This window comes from Strigops habroptila, chromosome 7, assembly GCF_004027225.2.
Source record: "Strigops habroptila isolate Jane chromosome 7, bStrHab1.2.pri, whole genome shotgun sequence".
In the NCBI taxonomy this organism is placed as follows: Eukaryota; Metazoa; Chordata; class Aves; order Psittaciformes; family Psittacidae; genus Strigops; species Strigops habroptila.
In genome coordinates, this window is record NC_044283.2 from 3,388,953 (window position 1) to 3,409,202 (window position 20,250).

The 20,250-nt window shown below is 46.6% G+C and overlaps 1 protein-coding gene across 1 annotated transcript in view; it reads right to left on the reverse strand.

Moving 5' to 3' along the window:
• ADRA1D (adrenoceptor alpha 1D) overlaps window positions 1-18,040 on the reverse strand; it is a 53,258-nt gene extending 35,218 nt beyond the window's left edge. Inside the window, exon 1 of the mRNA XM_030492715.1 lies at window positions 16,903-18,040. Coding sequence (XP_030348575.1) covers window positions 16,903-17,869 — 967 coding nt within the window. The 5' untranslated portion in view covers window positions 17,870-18,040. The remainder of the gene's footprint in view (window positions 1-16,902) is intronic.
• Window positions 18,041-20,250: the final 2,210 nt, after the last annotated feature.

The following is a 20,250-nucleotide window of genomic DNA, read 5'->3' on the forward strand; positions in this document are numbered from 1 at the left end:
TCACTTACATTTAAGGTTGCAAACCTAAGCAAACCTACACAAAGCACTAAAGGAGATAGGACACTATGGGTCAATTTGAAAACCAGAGCTGAATTTTCTTTTGTTGACCCAAGAATTCTCTCCCTTCGTTCACTAGTTCCTAAACCTGCCGATAAAGGACCATTACCAGCCTTCTGGATCTCCCTTGGGCAATGCACCAGCCTCATTATAGAGATTTTCACTGACAACATCCACATTTTAATGCTTGATATTCTTCTGCTGTGGACCACTTGTGATAGTCCCACAGCCTAATGGTGCCCAGAGGTCAACAATTTGCATAGCTGAGCTCTCCAAACCAAGGGAATAAAGCCTTTAGAGTGAGGAATTCCCATTTTACTATGGGAGTTCCAGCTCCTACAGGCATGTTCCCGCAGTACAAATAGACTTTATTAGTAGGAATAACAAATAATTACTTGTTCCCAAATGATCACATTCTTGTATTCTCTGTTGTTTTGTTACTTGTTTGGTTGTGGGTTTTTTTGCTGTTTGTTAATGACAATAAACAGCTCAGTTTTTGCTTTTCTGCAGGGTTTTGCAGGCATTCCCAAACTTAATGAAAACAGCTGTCTAGTGGGATGCTTTTTCTCCTCACCAGTATTTGGGATAATAGAAGCACAACTACTGCTTAGTACTGATGTCAGCTTGCGTGCTGCCTGCCAAAATCTGCAAACCCGAACTCCAGTTTACATGTCAAAACCTGCCAGAGTGTTTCTGGTTTGTGTAGGGTATGAAATGGAGCAACATGTAATAATGGTAACTTAGGAGAGGATGAAATCAAGGGAAAACTTGATGGTGCTGAATCTTTTCTGAATCATCAGCCTAGCAGCAGCAGAACTGGTTAAAAGAGGCATTCAGAGTGGAATGGAGACCAACAGCCATTAAATGAGGAAAGATTCAACCTTGTGAAGGAAGGAAACAAGCTCTGGGTACACGGATCTGTGCAGGTATGACGGTGACAACAATGATGACTCTCGTGGTGACTGGACATCTAAATTCAGTGTTTTACTTTGCAGAACTATTAAAAATGCCCACACCATTGCCTGGATGCCTGCCAGACACATTAACAGGATTTCTTCTAATACCAGGAGATAGACGTGTCCATTGCTATGAGAAGGGGAGGAGGGAGAAAAGCAAAGCCACATTCCCAAAGGTCTGGGTGGTGCTTGCAAAGAGAAGTGAGTTCCAGGGAACATTTTGGGCAGTATAAATGGGAGAGGATGGGATAGAATGGATAAGCATAAACAAAGAACAAGACAAGAAAAGAGGTTCCTAAACTTTTCATCAAGGGGAGCTTCTAACCTTGAGATCCTTTGCTGCTGTGACTGGTGCAAAGGTGTTTTCTTTCTTGGGTGCTGATGGAGGTGGAATGTATGATCACCTATATTGAGGAGACCCTGCTTTATTGCAGCACAAGCTACCTTCCAATGCCTGTCCACCTGAGAACCTTACCAATGGAGTATTTGATGGGAAAAGAGTAGGGAAACCAGCTCCTGATACCACCTATGGCTGTCCCACTCCCTCTGTCTCTCTCTTCACAAGCAAAGTGATTTCTCATGGACTGTGACACCTTTCTCAGATACATGTGCTAGAATTGCCTCCTTGATGATTGCAGTTTGGAATGAAATAAAGTCTTCTTGGTACCCTGAAAGCTGCTTTATGATAGAATCATAGAATCTTAGAATAGCTATCCTTGATATGCAGGTCACTCCTGGACTGGAGAAGAAGGGTCAGAGCAGGCATTTGGAAGTGACCAGAAATCAATAGGGAGAAAGAAAAATGGACTTTCCCAGGTAATTTTTCAGAGATGTTTGACCCAGTCACTATGGCGACCATGAGCGGGTGTTGGAGATGCAGGATGACTCATGTCTGGCCTTGGAGCAGTAGTTCTTGATCCACATTTCATCACTGGCTGATGGAAACCCCCTCCAGTGACATGGGGAGCTGTTTCCAGATGAGTTTGGGAAGGGGGGTCATTTGGAGAGTTCCTTATGGAGCAAAACGGCAGCAAAGAAGATGGGTTTATGAAATAAACCCTATGTACAATCCTGAGCATGCACTTGGACATGGCATTCATTTATTTCTTTAGACATTCTCCCTTGGAGATCTGTGTCATGACTCAGAAGAGTCCAAACCCAGTGCTGACTTAACAGTCAGAACACCAACCTGCATAGGTGGCAATCACAGGGAACATCCACTAGCACAGTGCAGGTGGTTGTCTTCTCCATCTCTTCTCCAGGTGGGAGGTGTGATCTGCCACTACTTTTGCTAACAGGGACATCAGGATTACACAAAGGACTCCTTGCCCAGACACCCTTTTGTCTGGTGCACCCTCATGAGTGTAAAGTACAAGATTGGTCTCCCAAAGCATCAAAACCATCAGTGATCTTCTAAAGGGGGGTAAATGGATGGACCAGTGAAGGCATATGGGTGATAAAGGCAAAAGGGAATTCGTTAAGTGGGATGAATCTTCGCTTGTTCAATGCAGCAAAAAGAGGCTACAGGGGAAGAAGACCTCTGACCACCCGTTTGCCAGAAGGGTGAAAGCCAAGGAAAGAATATAACTACTAAAGGAAGAAAATTATATGGACACCAAACTATATGATAGCAAATGAGGCATGGATATATCCCCACTACAAACAATAAAGTTTCTAAGAGTTGGATGCAATAAGATCCAGAATACCCTCCCCAACTGCACGGGCAGCAGAGGGTCAAGGACTAGGACACACATGGATGTCAAGTGATTTTGGACAGGATCACACACATGAATGTCAAGTGATTCTGGACAGCATCATGCAACATGGTGATCTGCAGTGGCAGTCTGCCTGTGGTATCTGCACACCAGAGCCACAGAGGGGTGCAGATAGGAGGAGAAATAGGGAGAGGAAGAGGAAGATGAAGAGCTATGAAGCAAGAAGGCACTTGAAGGGTTGCCAATACGCTTGGTGGCATGGCAGATGCGATCACATTTCTGGCTATGTTGCTCTCCAACAGCTTGTCTGAATTCTGCTGTGAGTCACCCAGTTCTGCTTTGAGCTGTAAAGGCTTGGTTTTGGAGCAAATTATTTAATCACCTGTGGTTTCTCTAAGTGCATGCTGGTGGATGTGCAGCAAGAGTACACAGAGAGAAGGAACAGACCTTTTCCAGCCGAATGTGTGGAATAAATCCTGACAGACTGATGGCCACTTTCAATGTAAACAGTCTCCACTCAGCCCCTTACCCTTGCTGCCTTTGACTCAAACAGCCTCAGACACTGGGAAAGTTCTGTTTTCACTGTAAATACTTTCCCTTGCCCTGTTGTTGCAGCAGGAAAATGAAACCACCCACGTCCTGATTCCCCTGACCTTTGGGAGAAGTTCATGGATCCATCCTGTAGGAGAGCAGCTGCAGTCATCAAGGGGTGCTATCGAAGCCCAGGAGGAGTCTGCACATCACACGTGTCATACTGTGTGTTTCCAAGTTGGTTCTCACATCTCAGCATTAGCTGGTGGGCAAAGACCTAAAGCTGTGATGGGACAAGCTTTGTGAACACCATCACCCTACCCAACAGTCTTACTATCACTGCATGTCCCAAATGGAGAGGCTGGCAAGTAATTCTGTATTTTCCATCTATTTGGCCAGCTGGATCCTACTTCCCTGGATAAACGTGCCGAAGTGGTGGAGCCTAGAGGAGAAGCATACAGGTCAGACCAGTAAAAACACTTAGATGACTTTTCTTCTCTATCTCTTGCCAGTCAGCAAAGATTAAGCCATTCCTTCAAAGACTTTTCTATATATTTCCTACTATTCCTGCACTGAAGCATTAAGTCTTCTTTCTAGTGCTTGCCAGCAATGTAAAGGAAGCCAGACTAACTCCTCATTACCCATGTAAAAAAGCAGTAACGGCCTCTTTATCTTTATTTTCAGGACACAGCTTCAGAATTAGCCTTTGGGAGGGTGCATCTGAGGGAAAGGTATTGGCATACCAAAATACCAAGCTTCAGGGCACAACCTTCACTCCAGTTTATGCAACAGAGAAAGAAATGATTGTGTGGGCAGGTTACCAGAAGTATTTTCCTCAAGGGTGACTGGTTTTCCTTTTAATTTCTTGGGAAAGCAGACCAGGATGCAATCCAGGTCACACAAAAGTAGACATTGAGGTTGCCTCTGTGTCTCATACCACTGGAGATAAATGCCCTGGGATGTCCCCTGATGGTATCTGGATGTCCCTCTAGGAAAACACAGGGTTTCTCTAGGTCTCATCTTGCAACCAAAAACCCCACATGTTCACTTCATCTACTTTAGGGGATTTTGGACAACACTGGGCATGTTTTAGGGAAGTAAATTGCAGTCCAGATCTGGTTAGCTTTCTAGCTCTCTAGACATGGACAATAACGGGAACTTAGATATTCAGCTCACACGCAGACACCTACCAGTAGACCACTATACATAGATGTCTTTACCTGTGAATTTGGTCCTACCCCTAACCTCTTTGTCTACCTGCAACCTAGAAAAAGTTACATGCCTTGTTTATCAGAGACATGGATGGAAAGGTAAGCACTGGTAAGGAGGTGTTCAGGGAAGGGGACCAGGGAGGGAGGGTGGTGGCCAAGGAGGTGTTCGGATGCAATGGGAATTGGTCTCTTCTCCTTGGTTGCTCTCCTAGGATAGCAGAAGCCATCTACCAATAGCTGCACCAGTATTTCCTTTCCTTTACTTGAACGCTGGCAAAGCTGCAGGCTGCCTGTACGCAAATCCCACTGGGTGCAGTCCTGCCTCCCACATCCATCTGGATACGCTACTTTGAGCTCCTCTGGGTTAGAAATAGCATTACTGTTTGTACAGCACCTAACACAAAAGGGGCTGAAGCACATGACTAATGGGCTTGAGCATCATTAAGGATCTCATATAGACCAGCCTGCGAGAGCCCTGAAGTGCTGTAACTATGTGGTGTCAATGGAAGGGAAGCGCAATGTGATTTAATCCCAAATAACTCTGCTATTGCAGGGCAGAAGAAAGGGCAAGATACACTATTTGGAAAACCCTGTGCTCTTCTCCCTCTTCCTCTGCTTCTGTATGCTCATCTCTCAGCAAGGAATACACGGAAAGCAAACCCTCATTCTGTGTTGTTTCCCCAATCCCCCAGCCTGAGTGCTCTATTGAGGGAGGCAGACAGGCCCGTGGCTGCCTGCCAGCTCAACTTCACAACACATCCTCACAGATTTCCAGATAATTCCTATGGAAGGGACCCTGGGAACAGAAGTAGCCCATGGCTGAAAGACTTTGCTGGTGCAGTTTGACAAGCGTCTCCTAGAGAACTTGGCCTGAAAGGCAGAAGTTGAAGAGCTGGCAGCTGCTCTGAACCCAAGTCCTCTGCTCTCTGCACTCAAAGTAGGTCAGCGAGCTGCTGATGGTGTCTCCATTGTTGTGTTGTGCTTGTGTGAGCCCCATGACCTTCCAAATTGAAAACACATCTGGGGTGGGAATACACGTCAGGTCCCCTCCTTGGGACTCAGGCAAGAGGGCTCTCACCTAGGGCAAGAGATAATACTATTGCCAGCTTCATCTAGTGATCTAGAGGCTCAGAAGTGGCTCCGAGTCCCTGGATTTTGGCACCAATGCCCTCCACAATCCCTGTTGTTACCCATGGGCTGTTTCTCAGTGATTTGAGGAAATCTGCAGCTCGATAACAGCCAGGGATGAGGTGTGGCCTGAGCCCAAGGTGCTTGTTACCTGCTCCCTTCAGCCTGTCCTGAAAATGCCTGGCTCCAGATCATCCTCCTGCTGCATTGAGGGTTCCTGTCCATTTCTCAGTCATGTTGCCCTAACCACCTCTTGGCTCATTGCTGCAAGAAAAGATCACCATGCCATGAAGATATCCCCGTTTCTCACTATACTTTTTACTCTATAAGAGTGAGAGCTCTTATATAGTTTCTATATTACGAGTCATCAGTTTTAGGCTTTAGGCTATGAATTTCCATCTAAACAAGTTTCTCTGTTATCTTTTCCTGTCTAAATGCTTTCACAAAGATCTTTTTCATGGCAGAAGACCATGGAGCTTCAGCATAGTGTTTGCAAAATTGATCCTTGCATGGGAGATCTCTTGCAGGGCTTCCTTATGTATTTTGTGTTTCCACCATGGCAGGGGGTTGGAACTAGGTGATCTTAAGGTCCTTTCCAACCCAAACCATTCTATGATTCTATGATTCTATGATATTTTGGAGGAGTTGCATCTTGACTCTTGTCTTGGGCTCCTCATCACCTGCAACTTTGCGTTGCAACAGTATTGTAGGGGAATGCAACCAGGGGTTCTTTAATTCAGACCAGATGAGATAACCTCTGTGATTTGTTCTACCCTTTGACTCACTGGGGGAAATATAGATCCCATTAAACAGAAGAGGACACGTCTGGTCCCAGGTCCTGAACCAAAGTAGCACCAAACAGCTCATATTCACACCGTTCCAGGCACACTTCTTGATAAGATTTGTGTTGCAGACACCTGGCTGGGGCCATTCCCTACTTGCTGTCTCCTGCAGGTCTTCCTTTACTGAGTGCCACCAATGTACCCACTGTGAGCAATGGGAAGGGCACCTTGGACTTGTCTGGGGCAGGGATTTTTCTCAAAAGGAATCCCTTGCAAATATTTTAGAATCATAGAATTATTTCAGTTGGAAAAGACCTTTAAGATCATCAAGTCCAATTGTTCCCCAGCACTGCCAAGGTGACCTCTAACCCATGTCATTCAGGGCCTCATCTACATGGTTTGTGAATACTTCAGGGATGGTGATTCTACCACTTCCCTTGTAAGCCTGTGTGGTTTTTTGGTGTTCTGTTTTAGTTTTTCTTCAACTACTGAATGGGGTAAAAATAAAAGTTTCATCTCAGGGTCCTTAATGACTGAGCATGAGTTGGAAACTTCCTGGGAGGAGGAAATGCCCTGTCTTTAGCGAGCTGGCAGTTGGTTTTCTGCCACCAGACCTGGTGGTTCTCTGGCTAGGCTCCAAATGCATTAGCTAAGGAGCCCTCTTAGAGAAAGGCTATTCATTGGGAATAGCTAAAAAGCCATATCCTGTTCCAGCCACACCAGTAAATCCATCCTTGGGCTAATTGCACCCATAGTTTAAGGCGCAGGGAGAAGTATGGTCTTCTGTGACTTTCCACGTGACAGTTTTATACAGCATGAGAATAGAGGAAGCAGGACAGGCAGAAGTAGCTGGTGTGTTAGCAATACTGGATAGCTACCAAGTGACCACAGGTATGTAAGTGGTGCCTCAATTTCCCTACCCAAAAATGATGATCATAGAATCATAGAATTAACAAGGTTGGAAAAGACCTTTAAGATCAAGTCCAACTGTTCCCCAGCACTGCCAAGGCCACCAGTAACCCATGGCACTGAGGGCCTCATCTACACGGAGTGTGAACACTTGCAGGGCTGGTGACTCCAGCACTGCCCTGGGCAGCCTGTTCCAATGCCTGAGCACTCTTTGGGGAAGGAATTGTTCCTCATCTCCATCTAAACCTCCCCTGGCGCAGCTTGAGGCTGTTTCCTCTTGTCCACTGATGAACACTGTTGAAACAGTTGACTCTCTCCCTGATGACATTTGTGTGCGTCCCCTTCTTCCTATTTAGTCCTGTGAATTATGGAGCTGGCACCACTGGGATAAGTTTGTCCTCAACACATGTTGTATCTGGAGATGTGAATGCTGCCTCTGCCACCTAGGCAGGTTTCCTCACCATCCCAGTCATGGTAGATCCTCACCATGACAGTTGATGCAACAAATCAATACTCACCAGAGACTTCATTTTTGCATTGCAGTGTTTGGAATTTGCTTTGGAGGAAGGAGGAGATGAGAATATTTGTGGATGTGTGCTCAGGTACAGGTGCAAAGGGCTGAGAGCTCTCTGAATGGCAAGTGCTCATACAGGAAAAGCCTTCAGAAGGAAAAGCTCATCAGTTATTGTTCCTAGAGGCATTTTAAAGCAAATATTTACAGCAAGTAAGAATGGCAATTAACTGCCAAATTGGAAAGCAGATCTCCTGTGGTAGCAGCCAGCTGCTGAGCTTTAGTACTGAAGCTATTCCTCATGAACCACCCTCGCTCCCAAATCCCCAAACCCCTTCAGCCACAACCAAATTAAGAGCAGGTGGGTAAGTGAAAACAAGATCATAAAACACATTTGATCCTTGGAAACACTCTTGTGAGTTTGAGCATTAGGAGAGAGAAGGGACAGTTCTGTTTTGGGGCTCAGCAAACCCTCTATTATGAGGTCACCTCACGGAACCTCAAGGTTCTTGCCACCTCAGGGCTGCTGAAGGCAGTCCAACCTTCCTGGCACCCTCCTAGTCTCAGTGCACCCTGAGCCTCCTGCTTTTCCTCCTCATCTCCTACTGTGCCTTTCAGATCTCCAACTCCTTTCCTTGCCCTCCATTACAGTTCTTGCACAGAAACAAGCTACAATGGATGGGAGGCTCCACCATAGTTGTCCGTCTCCAACCCCACAGTCACATTCAAGATATGTGAGGGATGAGATGAGGGCGCTCATATCTAACTGAAGAGATGAGAGAGAGATGAATCTCCACAGAGAAGACCTTGACCACAGGGACTTATCACCCAAGAAGCGCTACATGGTAACCTGATTGGATGTGTGGGCCCCATATGTGAGGTCCTCCTGAAATATAGGGTACATGGATTACCTAAATCTTTTTTTGAGAGATTGCCGACAACTGGTACATTACTATAAATCCTTTTGCTTTAGAAATGGCTCAAAATAGTCATTAAGTCTTAAAGCCATTGAGATACCTTGTGAAATCCAGAGAAGATGCTGTGTTGATGTGGATGTGCAAGTCTCCTCCAAAGAGGACTGTCCCTGAGCTATGTGGATGTGAGTAACTCTGCACTACTTTGCTGGGCAAAGTGCAGGATTTGCTTCTTGGAATGGGTGCATTTGTCTAGTGGATACAGTGATAATCCTGATGTAGCACCTCCTGTGAAGAACCAGAAGACAACACCCTGAACTTTACAGCAGCCATTTCCTCTAGGGAATGGCCCATCATCAAGTCACCAACACCTGCACCACCATTTAACAGCCAACACATAGAAGAATAACCCACTGGTTATCCTCTTTTGAGTTGATGCATGCAACAGGTCTGCCTTGGTGACAACCCAAGAGAAAGGGAATGAAAATCTCTGGGTTATGACACCACACTTAGCCTTGCCTCTTTATCACCTGACAAGGAAAGGAGGTAATTTGTTCGCAGACAGAGCAGGAAGCCGCATTTTCAAAGTGTAGTTAGTACAGACGCTTTCCTGGGAAAAGGTCTGCTCAGAGATTAAAGCTGATTCACAACCTACAGAGAATTGACCCAACACAAGAAGAGTCAAGTTATCTTGTAAAGAATGATGGACAAAAAACCTGCTTTGTACCCTCAAAGCCAGATACTTCAGGAGGACTTATAGAATCAGAGAATCAGAGAATCAGCTAGATTGGAAAAGACCTTTAAGATCATGAAGTCCAATCTTTACCCCAGGACTTAGAAATTTTATGCGTTAAAAGAATAAGGAGGTGAAACAACTTGGGTTGGTAAAAAAGTCTAAACATCTCCTAGTTGGAAAACTGGATTTTTCACTACATACATTGTGTGCCAGAAGCTCTTTACAGCCTTATTTTGTCCAAACACCAAACAAACACTGGAATATTTACTATTATCAAAGATAATGTCATTCTGCTGAGAGTTGCAGTTCATTTGCTTTCCTACTACTACTTCTCTAGAGGCTTGTATAACCCGTGAAGCAACATAGGCCAGCATTTTTATCTTGGCTAAGTGGGAGACTGAGGTGTACAAAGAAATGTAGACCAAATAGGAGGATCACCATCTGAAAAGCAGTAAGGTCCATATGTATCCAGTGATGCTCCATATAAAAATATCCAGGGGTAAAACTGTATTTTCCTTAATTGAATTCATGTAGAAAAAGAAATTTCAAGGAAAACCCCTGTTTTCCCAGGCAACCCCTGTCCTCATCAGCCACTTGAATTTAGGAGTTTAAATTAAGTAGGCACTGCTGCAGGCACCACTCAAGATCCCACCAGTGTCCATGGGCAAATGATTGCTGAAAATCTGATGTGCAAACCACAGCCTTTGCAACTGCTGATTCTGGGCTTCAGCTATTGCAAAGATGTATTTTCTCATACAGAGGACAAATGTTTTAAGAGATTTTCACATTCTTTGTTTTGCAGTTGGGTTATGTGTTAAAAAATGTCTTGTTTAACTCTACCACTATAGTGAACACTGGCTTCTACGGAATCTTTATCTTCTACTGAACAATTATCTTGCAAGCAAGTTATACTGTATGATATATGATAAACCAGCGAAGTGATCACTAAAGAACTTGCAAAGTTAAGGACTCAAAAGATAGAGTGGGTCAAAGCAAAAATCACATTTGCAAAACTTTGGTTTCTCTTCTTCTTTTGGAAGAGTTTAATTTCAAGATCATGCTCTATTTGTCTGTTCAGTATTCCTGCCACACCAGTTGCAAGGAGAGGTGGCGTTCAATTGAGCTTGGTTGAGCTATTCAGTGTCCCCTCATGGGTCAGTATGTGACTCCGCACTTCACAAGCTCACCCTGCTCAGCTCTGCTCTGATGACAGAACGATTTGTCTCCTTGTGGGTGTCTGAAGGTACTTAGCTCAGTTATGGCCAAACAGATATACTTTTCACAGCTCTCCAAGGAGAAGAAAGTGCTTTAGAGCCATTTTACCACTTCATCTACAAAGCAATGCCAATTCCTGAGCCCTTGGTGTTGTGGAGCACTTCACATCCTTAAAGCATTAAGCTCTCAGCTCCAACTCCTTTAGACTTTGGCAAAACTGTTGCCGTGTTTGACTTCACACTGAGATTCGTCTCAGCTAGTTGAGGTGTGTACTGTGCATCTTCGAGCTACTGATCTTTGGCCTCCCTCAGAGGTACTGAGGAGACACTAGTGCTTTTGGACTGCAAATCATCTGACTGCTTATAAGATAGCAATATTAGGATAAGATGAGCTCCAGCCTCAAAACACCTCTTTTTCAGTATTGGTTATGTAGAAAGCTGAAGAGCAATTGTCTGAAGACCATATACTGTTGGCATCCAATGCCAGGAGCTGTCTTGACATTGGAGAAGATGGGAACAATGTGGAAATGAGCAGTGCGGGGAATTGAAGAGGAGCAGAAATAACCATCAGACACCATCAGGTCATTGCTCTTAAAGCTCTTCCTCAGCAATCTCAGTCTTGCTAAAGTGCCCATCCTTAGTAACACCTCAGAAAGGTTCTTTCTTCACAGAAGTTGGTTATATTGGGTCAACGTTGTCTAATTCCTGCCCTGTCCTGACATAAAGCATCCCCACCCATGAAGGGGTAAAATGTCAGAGTTTTTTAAACTCAAAGCTGTCCCCAAAACACTTCTTACACGAACCAAACAACGTTTTTTCCTTTCATCTTTCTCAGCAGTGGCTGTCTCATTTTGTCTCACATTCGGCAGAACAAATTCAGCCAGTTACAAAGACACAGAATGGAAAAAATTACCTACTGTATAACACTAGGCACTAGAACTAGGACTTTATTCCAGAAGGGTGCCCTAACGTACGCAGGTACTATCAGCCCTACCTAGAATACAACACTGTAATGATCTGATTGATCAATTGGAAGATAATTCATGTTGCTTTCTCATGGAAATATAATCTTCTTCTGAAGAGCCTTGAGCAAAAGTGTATGCACTCACTGAAGTGAGCACACTTCTGGTGAAAACCCTACAGGTATCATGAAGCTTGCTTTACAATGCTTTACACCATTGCTTGCTAACATGACACAGTTGCTAGTGCCTAGTTCATGCTGTTTGTTGTTGCGAAAACCATTTAGAAACAAGCTGGTAACAAGAAATTAAACAATCACCTTGCATGATCATATCAAATAGCATCCCCACCCTTCTACTCAAACTTTGTGACATCTCATTAACCAGACTAACAGAATTAATGAGCAAATATTTATTCAAATATAAATTAATGGAGATAGATCAAGCTAATTAAGATCTCTTTCCCAGAATAGCCAGGACAAAGTTTTCTGTGTACAAATACAATAAAACCATTAGGCTCAGCTTAATATAGATGCATTTAATGTTATAAGATGCATTTTGGTACTGGTTCCAAAACTCCTGTTGAGAGGTTTTATAGCATTTTGCCCACTGAACCACAGTGGTTTTGAGTTTTTCAAGATCTATTTGTTTCCTATTTGTGGTACATCCATTATAGCAGCTGCCTCCAGATGCGTCAGGATAACATAAAATGATATAAAAACAGACATTTGGCTTTAAATAGATTTATTTGGTGGTGTGGTGGGTGGACTGGAAGCAGAGCAATCCCTTGCATAGGTCATGGGAGATCTGGGTTCTATTCCCAGTCACTTCAGTGAATCACTGCATTACTTTTGCCAGGCAAATGCGTATGTTCAGACCTGGGTGCCCAAATCATTATCTGACATCCAGAAAGCTGCATCTTTTGTCACAGCAAAAACTACTAAGCCCTTCCATCTGTCTCTGGCCTTCTGCACAGGGTAATGGGTAGGAAGGGAACCACATGAGCTCATTTGGGCTCCAAATAACCATTTTTACTGGCTATTTCCAAGCACATATAGACTGTTTCCCTGTAGTTTTGCGCTCTGGTGGCTTCTGCACTAGGGCACAAGGAGGGAATCAACACCACCAAATGCTTTAGCTGCTTAATTTACTCACAGGCTCGTTATCCATGTGCTTACTTGGAATTGGCTCCTGTGCCCTTCTGCAGGAAGTCAACATGTTCTCCCTGGAAAGAAACCCAAGTTGCTTTTCCATGGTAATATCTCTAGACAGACACAATCAGTGCAGATGAGTCCCAGCCAAGTCTCCAGTGCCTGGACTGTTCCTACAGTGCTACCCTAGTAGACCCCATATCCCTATGCCGTGCTCACCACATGCATCCCTGCTATCATGCCCTAGGAATGACATTCTTTCAGGCTGCAACACAACCCTAATGTTATTGCAGATGCTCTGAACTGGAAAAGGAGAAGCAGAAATCACATTTGAGAGCTGCTTAAGCAATGTTATCATTTGCCTTGGAAACCAACGGACTGGCCCTCAGTGCAATGCTTTAAGAATAGTCTTGGAAAACAGGTCAGGAATGGTTTGGGGCCAAGTGATCTTTCCCTGAGAAATGGAAGGCCCATTCCATTCCCATTTTTATAGGAAGTAGGTATACTGAGGACTTTACGATTTTCTCAATGTGTTGTGCTCTACTGCACACCCAGCACAAGACACAGCCCACACAAGAGTTATGTGTGTAATTAGAATTTCATCTCTTGTTGGACAACCAGCTGCTAAAAGAGTCTCATTAGCCACAGAAACCATTAATTGTGTTAAAACACCTGGTGATGGCATCCTGTGTTTGAAGATGTCTCACAAACCCAAGAGTGAGCTAAAGTACTCAGCTGATCAACAGACTGTAGAGGTATTGGGGGGTTTGAGCTGATTTAAAGTATCTTTGTAGATCATTTAAGCACAAATAAAAGGCTGACAACATTAGTCACATACATAGGTCCTGTTATTTGAAACTATTGGCTATTGCAGCTTCTCAACTATGATGTGATAAATATTACTCCTGTGTAACTAATAGAATCATAGAATTACAGTATCACAGAATGGTTTGGGTTAGAAAGGAATGTAAGCTTACCCAGCTCCAAGCCATTGCCACTGGCAGGGACACCTTCCACTAGAGCAGGTTACTCCAAGCCCCTGTGTCCAACCTGGCCTTGAACACTGCCAGGGATGGGGCAGCCACAACTTCTCTGGGCACCCTGTGCCAGCGCCTCAGCACCCTCACAGGGAAGAACTTCTTCCTTATATCTAACCAGAACTTCCCCTGTTTCTGTTTAAACCCATCACCTCTTGCCCTAATGCTACAGATCCTGATGAAGAGCCCCTCACCTGCATCCTTGTAGGCCCCCTTCAGATACTGGAAGCTGCTCTGAAGTCTTCACACAGCCTTGCAGAATAGTTTCCAGCATAGTGGAAACTATTCTGCAGGGATGTGTGCAGCCCCACAGATACACCAGTGACAGAACCAGCACTGAAGCTTCTCATTGCTAAGTCAATTCTAAGTAGAGCCGCGAGTCTCTTTTCAGTTGATAAATTTACTTATCCCTAAAAAGTTTCATCAGTCAACAGTGTCACTGACAACTTCTTGCAATAGAAAAAGAGAGTCAAAACATTTTGGTATTTTTATAAGAAAATAGATCACTTGCTTAATTCTAATGTGACAGTTCATTCTGGCATGTATCTGAGTGCTCATTGTTTAATAAACTGCCATCGAAACAGTGTTTTACTTCAGTTGAAAGTGATTTGTGTTCCTCACGAGTGTTCAATTTTCATTTAAAATGTGTATCAATATCACTTCCACTCGCCTCCAAATTGTTTCACCTGAGTTTGTTTAAAAGGCAAATAAAAAAGCCATTCTACTTAACCATTTACCGCCTTCTTTTCAAGGAGAATTGGCTCCAGCACGATAAGGTTTTGGATTTACAGTGAACTTTGTTGATTTCTCTGTCTCCTGAGTTTTAAAATCAGATATTAGACCTTGCAGAAGTTTCTGTTCTTCTCCTAGATAACATTGAATGATTCTCAGGTTTGAATAGGAAATGGTAATTAGTAAAAGGGGGTGAAATCAACGGCAGCGTATTTCATAGTCATAAAATAAATGAACCTTTGCTCTGTTTATATTATACATATAATACAGCAGGAAGTAAAGATCAAAGCCATGTTTATAAAGGACTTGGCAAGTTGTGTGCTTGGAGGAAGCAAATGGTTTCATGCTTAAAGTGCTTAAAGTAAGAGGTTTGGAGTTTTAGGTGGTGTAAATCAGGGTGTCTCCTTTAGCTTCAGTGCAAGGGTGGTGATTTACATCAGTGGAGAAGCTGGTTCAAGGGTTTCATGGGACAACAGATATGGTAAAACCTGATGTTTGTTCTCTATTTCCAAGTACTGGGAATAACTCAGAGGAATAGGATCCCAACTCCCACCTTCATTAGCTGTATAAATGTGTGAATGAGCTTCAGAGCTGGGTCCTGTCCTGGCCAAAGGGGCGAGTATCAGACTGGGGCTGCCAACAGAGCTCAGCCTTGAGGTACCGGCATCTCCCTGAGCCCCACAAATCCCAAACTATTTTCAGGCTACAAAAATCCCCCAATGCACCTGATCAGTGAAAGGGAAACTGAGGCACAGTCAGACAGGACAATTCACCTTGTAGTGAGAGAAGTTCACTGCAGCCTTACTGCTCCCTGCCTGAGTTATACCATCAACTCCCATCCTCACAGAGAGTGAAAAATCTTCACAGCAGCGATTTCACCCCTATAGAGAGCTGAGATAAATTCACAAATGCCACCCTCATCCTGAGAGAGAAACTGAAGCACAGAGGCACAAGACAGCAGCATGGTGAGACCAGGCATCCACAAACCTCATCCACCACCCCCGGGACACCTCAGCTCCCAAGACACCACCAATCCTGATGTGTTATCCTATTGGGGATTGAATGGCCTTGGTTAGGTGTCTAACACCCTTGGGCTCTAGCTGTCCCCAGGGTGACAACCGCAACACTGAAGGGAGAGCAAAACCTCAGCAGGGCAAAATCTGTGGTCATGTTGCTGTTTCCATTGACTTGAGAGGCAGCTTCAAGCAAGAGGATTTGAAAAATCCTGATTAGAAGGGCAGAACTAGCTATCCTGTTTCCCTGGCTGCAGAGTTAGTTGGACACAAGTACCAAGTCGGGATACATAGGTCCCACCCAGCAGATGGAGTGATGGATCTCTCTGCTTTGCTGAGCTCTGTGCAAAGCCCAGCATCAAGATTCAGGTTATTTTAGCCTCTTTTCCCCTCTCTTAGGTTTAGCTGCTCCACTCCAGAGGGTTAATCAGGTCCCCTGAGTTGGGTGCCTCTTGTTGGATGAGGTGGGGATGAAGTGCGCTGGCTTTCCTGCACTTCGTGGGCCATAGGTAGCACTGGTGCTGGAAGGGGATGGTGCTTTGGACATCACATCTCCCCAGTGGGCTCTGTGCCTGCTCATCCTCCTCCGCGCACAGGGAGCTGCATCCTTTTACTCAAGCAAACAACTTGCCAAAACTTCAGAGCACAACCCATCAGACAATCCCAAATGAGCATCCAGTGACACGGGTACCATGGCAGGGCCAGGAGGTGAGGGCACAACTCTTGAAGGAGGTGGATCAGTCCTGGGTGATCACCCAGGACCATCACCGATGTAGATAAGTCCTGGTCCTGCTCCAGGTCCCTGCACAACATTGGCATCCCGGGAAGCCAGTGAGACTTATGCTTCAGACTCTGACATGCTCTTTGAGGGGATCAAACCTCACTCACGTGCCACAGCTTCACCAGTTCCCAATGGAATTGGGAGCCCTGGGACCCCAGAGGCAGATCCAGGTGCCCTTCCTCAAATTGGGATGAAAGGAGGCAGGGAGAAGGGATGGTGAAGCTGTTTGGAGACCACTATGTCATAATTACAGCCTGTTTGAAGCAGAGCTGCTTCCTCCTTAGCCTGAACTTTGTTAATTAAGTTGCTGAAAGCAGAATGAATTAATTAAACCAATTATTGTGCTGCTACTTTATTCATTTGCTGTTTACTTTGATTGATTATGTGACTCTGATTAATAAATATTGAATAAGTGTTAATTAATTGAGTTAATTCATTGCTGGTTTATTCACCTATCAGTTATCTCCCTGCAATGAGTTGTGCCCTGAAAGTTTGTCCCACTGAGCAGGTCCCCAGGGGCTCAGCCACAGGCAGTGAGGCTGGGATGGGGGATAGGATCACTTACCAAAGGGCAGGATGAAGAAGAAGGGGAACCAGCAGAGGATGAAAACACCCACGACGATGGCGAGAGTCTTGGCTGCTTTCTTCTCACGGGAGAACTTGAGGAGCCGGACAGAGAGGGAGCTCCTCAAGTTGTGCCCCTTGCTCCGGGTGCTGGAGAGAGGCTCCTCCAGCACGCTGCGGCAGTGGATGCGCAGTACCACCTCCATGGATTTATTCCTCTCCTTCTTGACCCCTGCTTCCAAGCTCCGGGTGGTCCGCCTGGCCACCACATAGATCCTGAAGTACATCACCAGGATGACCATGAGGGGCAAGTAGAAGGAGAAGAGGGATGAGAACAGGGCATAGCCCGGCTCTTCCGTGATGCTACAGATGCTCTCATCCGGCGGTGGCGGCTCCTTCCATCCCAGAAGTGGCCCGATGGAGATGACCATGGAGGAGAGCCAGACCACCACGAGGATGACCCCTGCCTTCTTCTCGGTCATGATTGTGGGGTACTTGAGGGAGTACTTGACACCGATATACCTGTCCACGGAGATGATGCACAGGCTCATGATAGAGGCGGAGCAGCACAGCACATCCACCGCTGCCCAGATGTTGCAGAAGATGCGCCCAAACACCCAGAAGCCCAACACCTCCAAAGTGGCTGAGAAGGGCAACACAGTGGTGCTGAGCAGCAGGTCGGCGATGGCCAGGTTGACGATGAAGTAGTTGGTGACTGTCTGCAGGTGCCGGTTACAAGCCACCGAGAGGATGACGAGGATGTTCCCCACGATGGCTGAGAGGATGAAGACAGCCAGGAAGACCCCGACGCCCACCGCCTGCACATCCAAGGCGAAAGTCAACGTGGTGCCGTTGCCCTCGGGGGTCTCCTCACCTTGCAGCCCCCAGGACCGGTTGGCACCACTCTGGCTGCCTTGTCCCGTCCTGTTCCCACTCAAGCTGCCATTGCTCAGCTCAGGGAAAGTCATTGTAGAAAACGTCCGGGCTCCATGGAGAGCGAGGAGAAAGCGATGCCGAGGCGCAGCTCCCCCGGCATGATCCCCGCAGCCCCCTCCGAGACTCGCTCAGCACCCTCGGAGGGGCAAAGCTCGGTCCCCGCAGCCGGGATGGAGGGATGGAGGGAAGCGGGACGCGCTGCTCCGAGCCTCCCACCCCTGCCCAGCTCCCGCTCCCCTCCGCCGGCTCCTGCCGCCGCTCAGCCCCGCCGCCGGCCCGCCCGGGGGGGCAGTGAGCTCCGTGCCCCCCCGCTGCCGTCGCATGCTCCGGGGGGCAGCGCCCGGCGGCTCCGCTGCTCTGCCCGTTCAACGGGGAGAGCTCCGGGAGCGGTGAGGGGAGGGAGAGGGGGACGGGTCGGGGGGGGACGGGAGCCCCGCGTCAGGTGCCGGAGGAGGAGGAGGAAGAAGAGGAGGAGGAGGAAGAAGAGGGGGCGGCGGCAGCGCTGCTCTGCGGGACGAGGCTAGACCGGGGCAGCGTGAAGCCGGCGGCAGCGCAGACCCGGCGGGGGGGGGGGGGGGGGGGGGGGGGGGAGATGTAAAGCGAGATAGTGGGAGGAGCAGGGAAGCACTTGGGGGCCAGGCACCACTTGTGGGGGCAGGCACCACTTTGGTGTGAGCAGGAGCACACGGTAGAGGGGCAGGAACACACGGGGGGGTGGGACCGGGATGCACTTGAGGGACAGGCACCCATTCTGGGGAGAAGGGACCCCAGGACGGGCAGGCACCCACTTGTGGGGGTGGGTTAGGCAGTACTGGGGTGCAGACACGTCGGAGGAAGGTTGGGGGTACCGCTACGGAGCCAATCGCCGCCGCCAGGGGGCAGCAGAGCGCAGGGTTTGCCCGGTGGGTCCCGGTCCATCCCTGCTCCCCGGGGGTCCTCGCGCTGCGCTGGAGCGGGGTTCACCTTCACATTGGAGACCACCCGTGCCCTGGACCATGGCCACAGCATCCCACTAGGAAGAATGTCCTTCAAGGCTGGAAGGTGCCCCCCAGCCCCAGCATCCCACCAGGAGGATGCTCTGAAAGACTGGAAGGTCCCCCCCAGATACAGCATCCCAGGAGGAGGATGTCCTGCAAGTTTGTAAGGTCCCCCCCAGACACGGCGCCCCACCAGTAGGATGCTTTGCAAGACTGGCATGTGCCCCTAGCCCTATGATCCCGCTAGGAGGGATGCCCCGCAACGCTAGCAGGTCTCCTTTCTCGCCCTGCATCCAAGGCTTCCAGCAAGCATCTTTCCCATGCTAATTCTTGTCCTCCCGTCCTGCCGCTTGAGCCCAGGCACTCTGCTGGGGCTGCAAACAGAGGCTACCCCTCACTACTTCCCCCCAAAAGCAGAAGGGACAATCAGCGTCCTGCATTCAGGCACAGCGTGTGATCAGCAGCTCAGCATCTGTGACTTAATCCTGCTGCAAGACTTGGAAATGGCAGCTTGTGGTTGAAATATATAGGCACAGATTTCTGGCTAATTTAAACAGGGTTGTTTTGTTTTCCCACTGATAAAAGCAGATCCTGTTTACACTGATTTTCTCCCGCTGACCCTGCTCTCCTGCCTCCATACGTTGCAGTGGGCACTGACCCCAGTGTTGAACAGGGGCTCTCCGTCGGCTCCTTTCTACTGTACACAGGAAATATTTCCTTGGAGTGTGTTTATCCACAATTTTTCAACTTTTCTCTCTTCAAAATATGATTTTAAAGGGAAGTCCAAGTGGACAGTAAAGTGATTTAACTGCTGCTCTGTCAGAGATCTGTTGATTTACGGGTTATAAGAGCAGACAAAAAGATATAATAGTATCTTTATTGCCTCATTTTTCTTGACAATCATTGCAGGAAATGGCACATTTTTTATCCCCCTTATTTCTTTCATGCATTTTCTCTTACTTTACATTTCACCCTCCTTCCTAGAGCTGGGGTTTTGACCCTGCTGGGAATAGACATAATAGAGCAACTGGAAAATACAAGCAAAAAGGAACAAATACTGTGCAAGGGATAGTTCAAAAGGATGGTTTTGCTTAAAAAAACCCTTTAATTTCTTTTGTTAATGTGAATTAAAGCCCAAACACCCAACACTCAAGGTCAGATCAGTCATTTTCCTTCTGTTTTGATGAAAACATGTCAACCCCCAATATGAAGTATTGTTTCTTACTGGGATGCTAAACTCAGCATGGGATGATCTCAACCCATGGAATTTTGTAGCTGTATCTTTGCAGCTATGCAGATTGCTGGCTAGATAAATATATCTTATCTGATCTATCCAGTGACATGCAGAGATAAAGAAAACATGCGCCTTTCTCCAAAGTTAAGGCTGGACTGAGCTTCTCACGTACAGCAGGATTTTAACCACCTTTTTGGTCAGA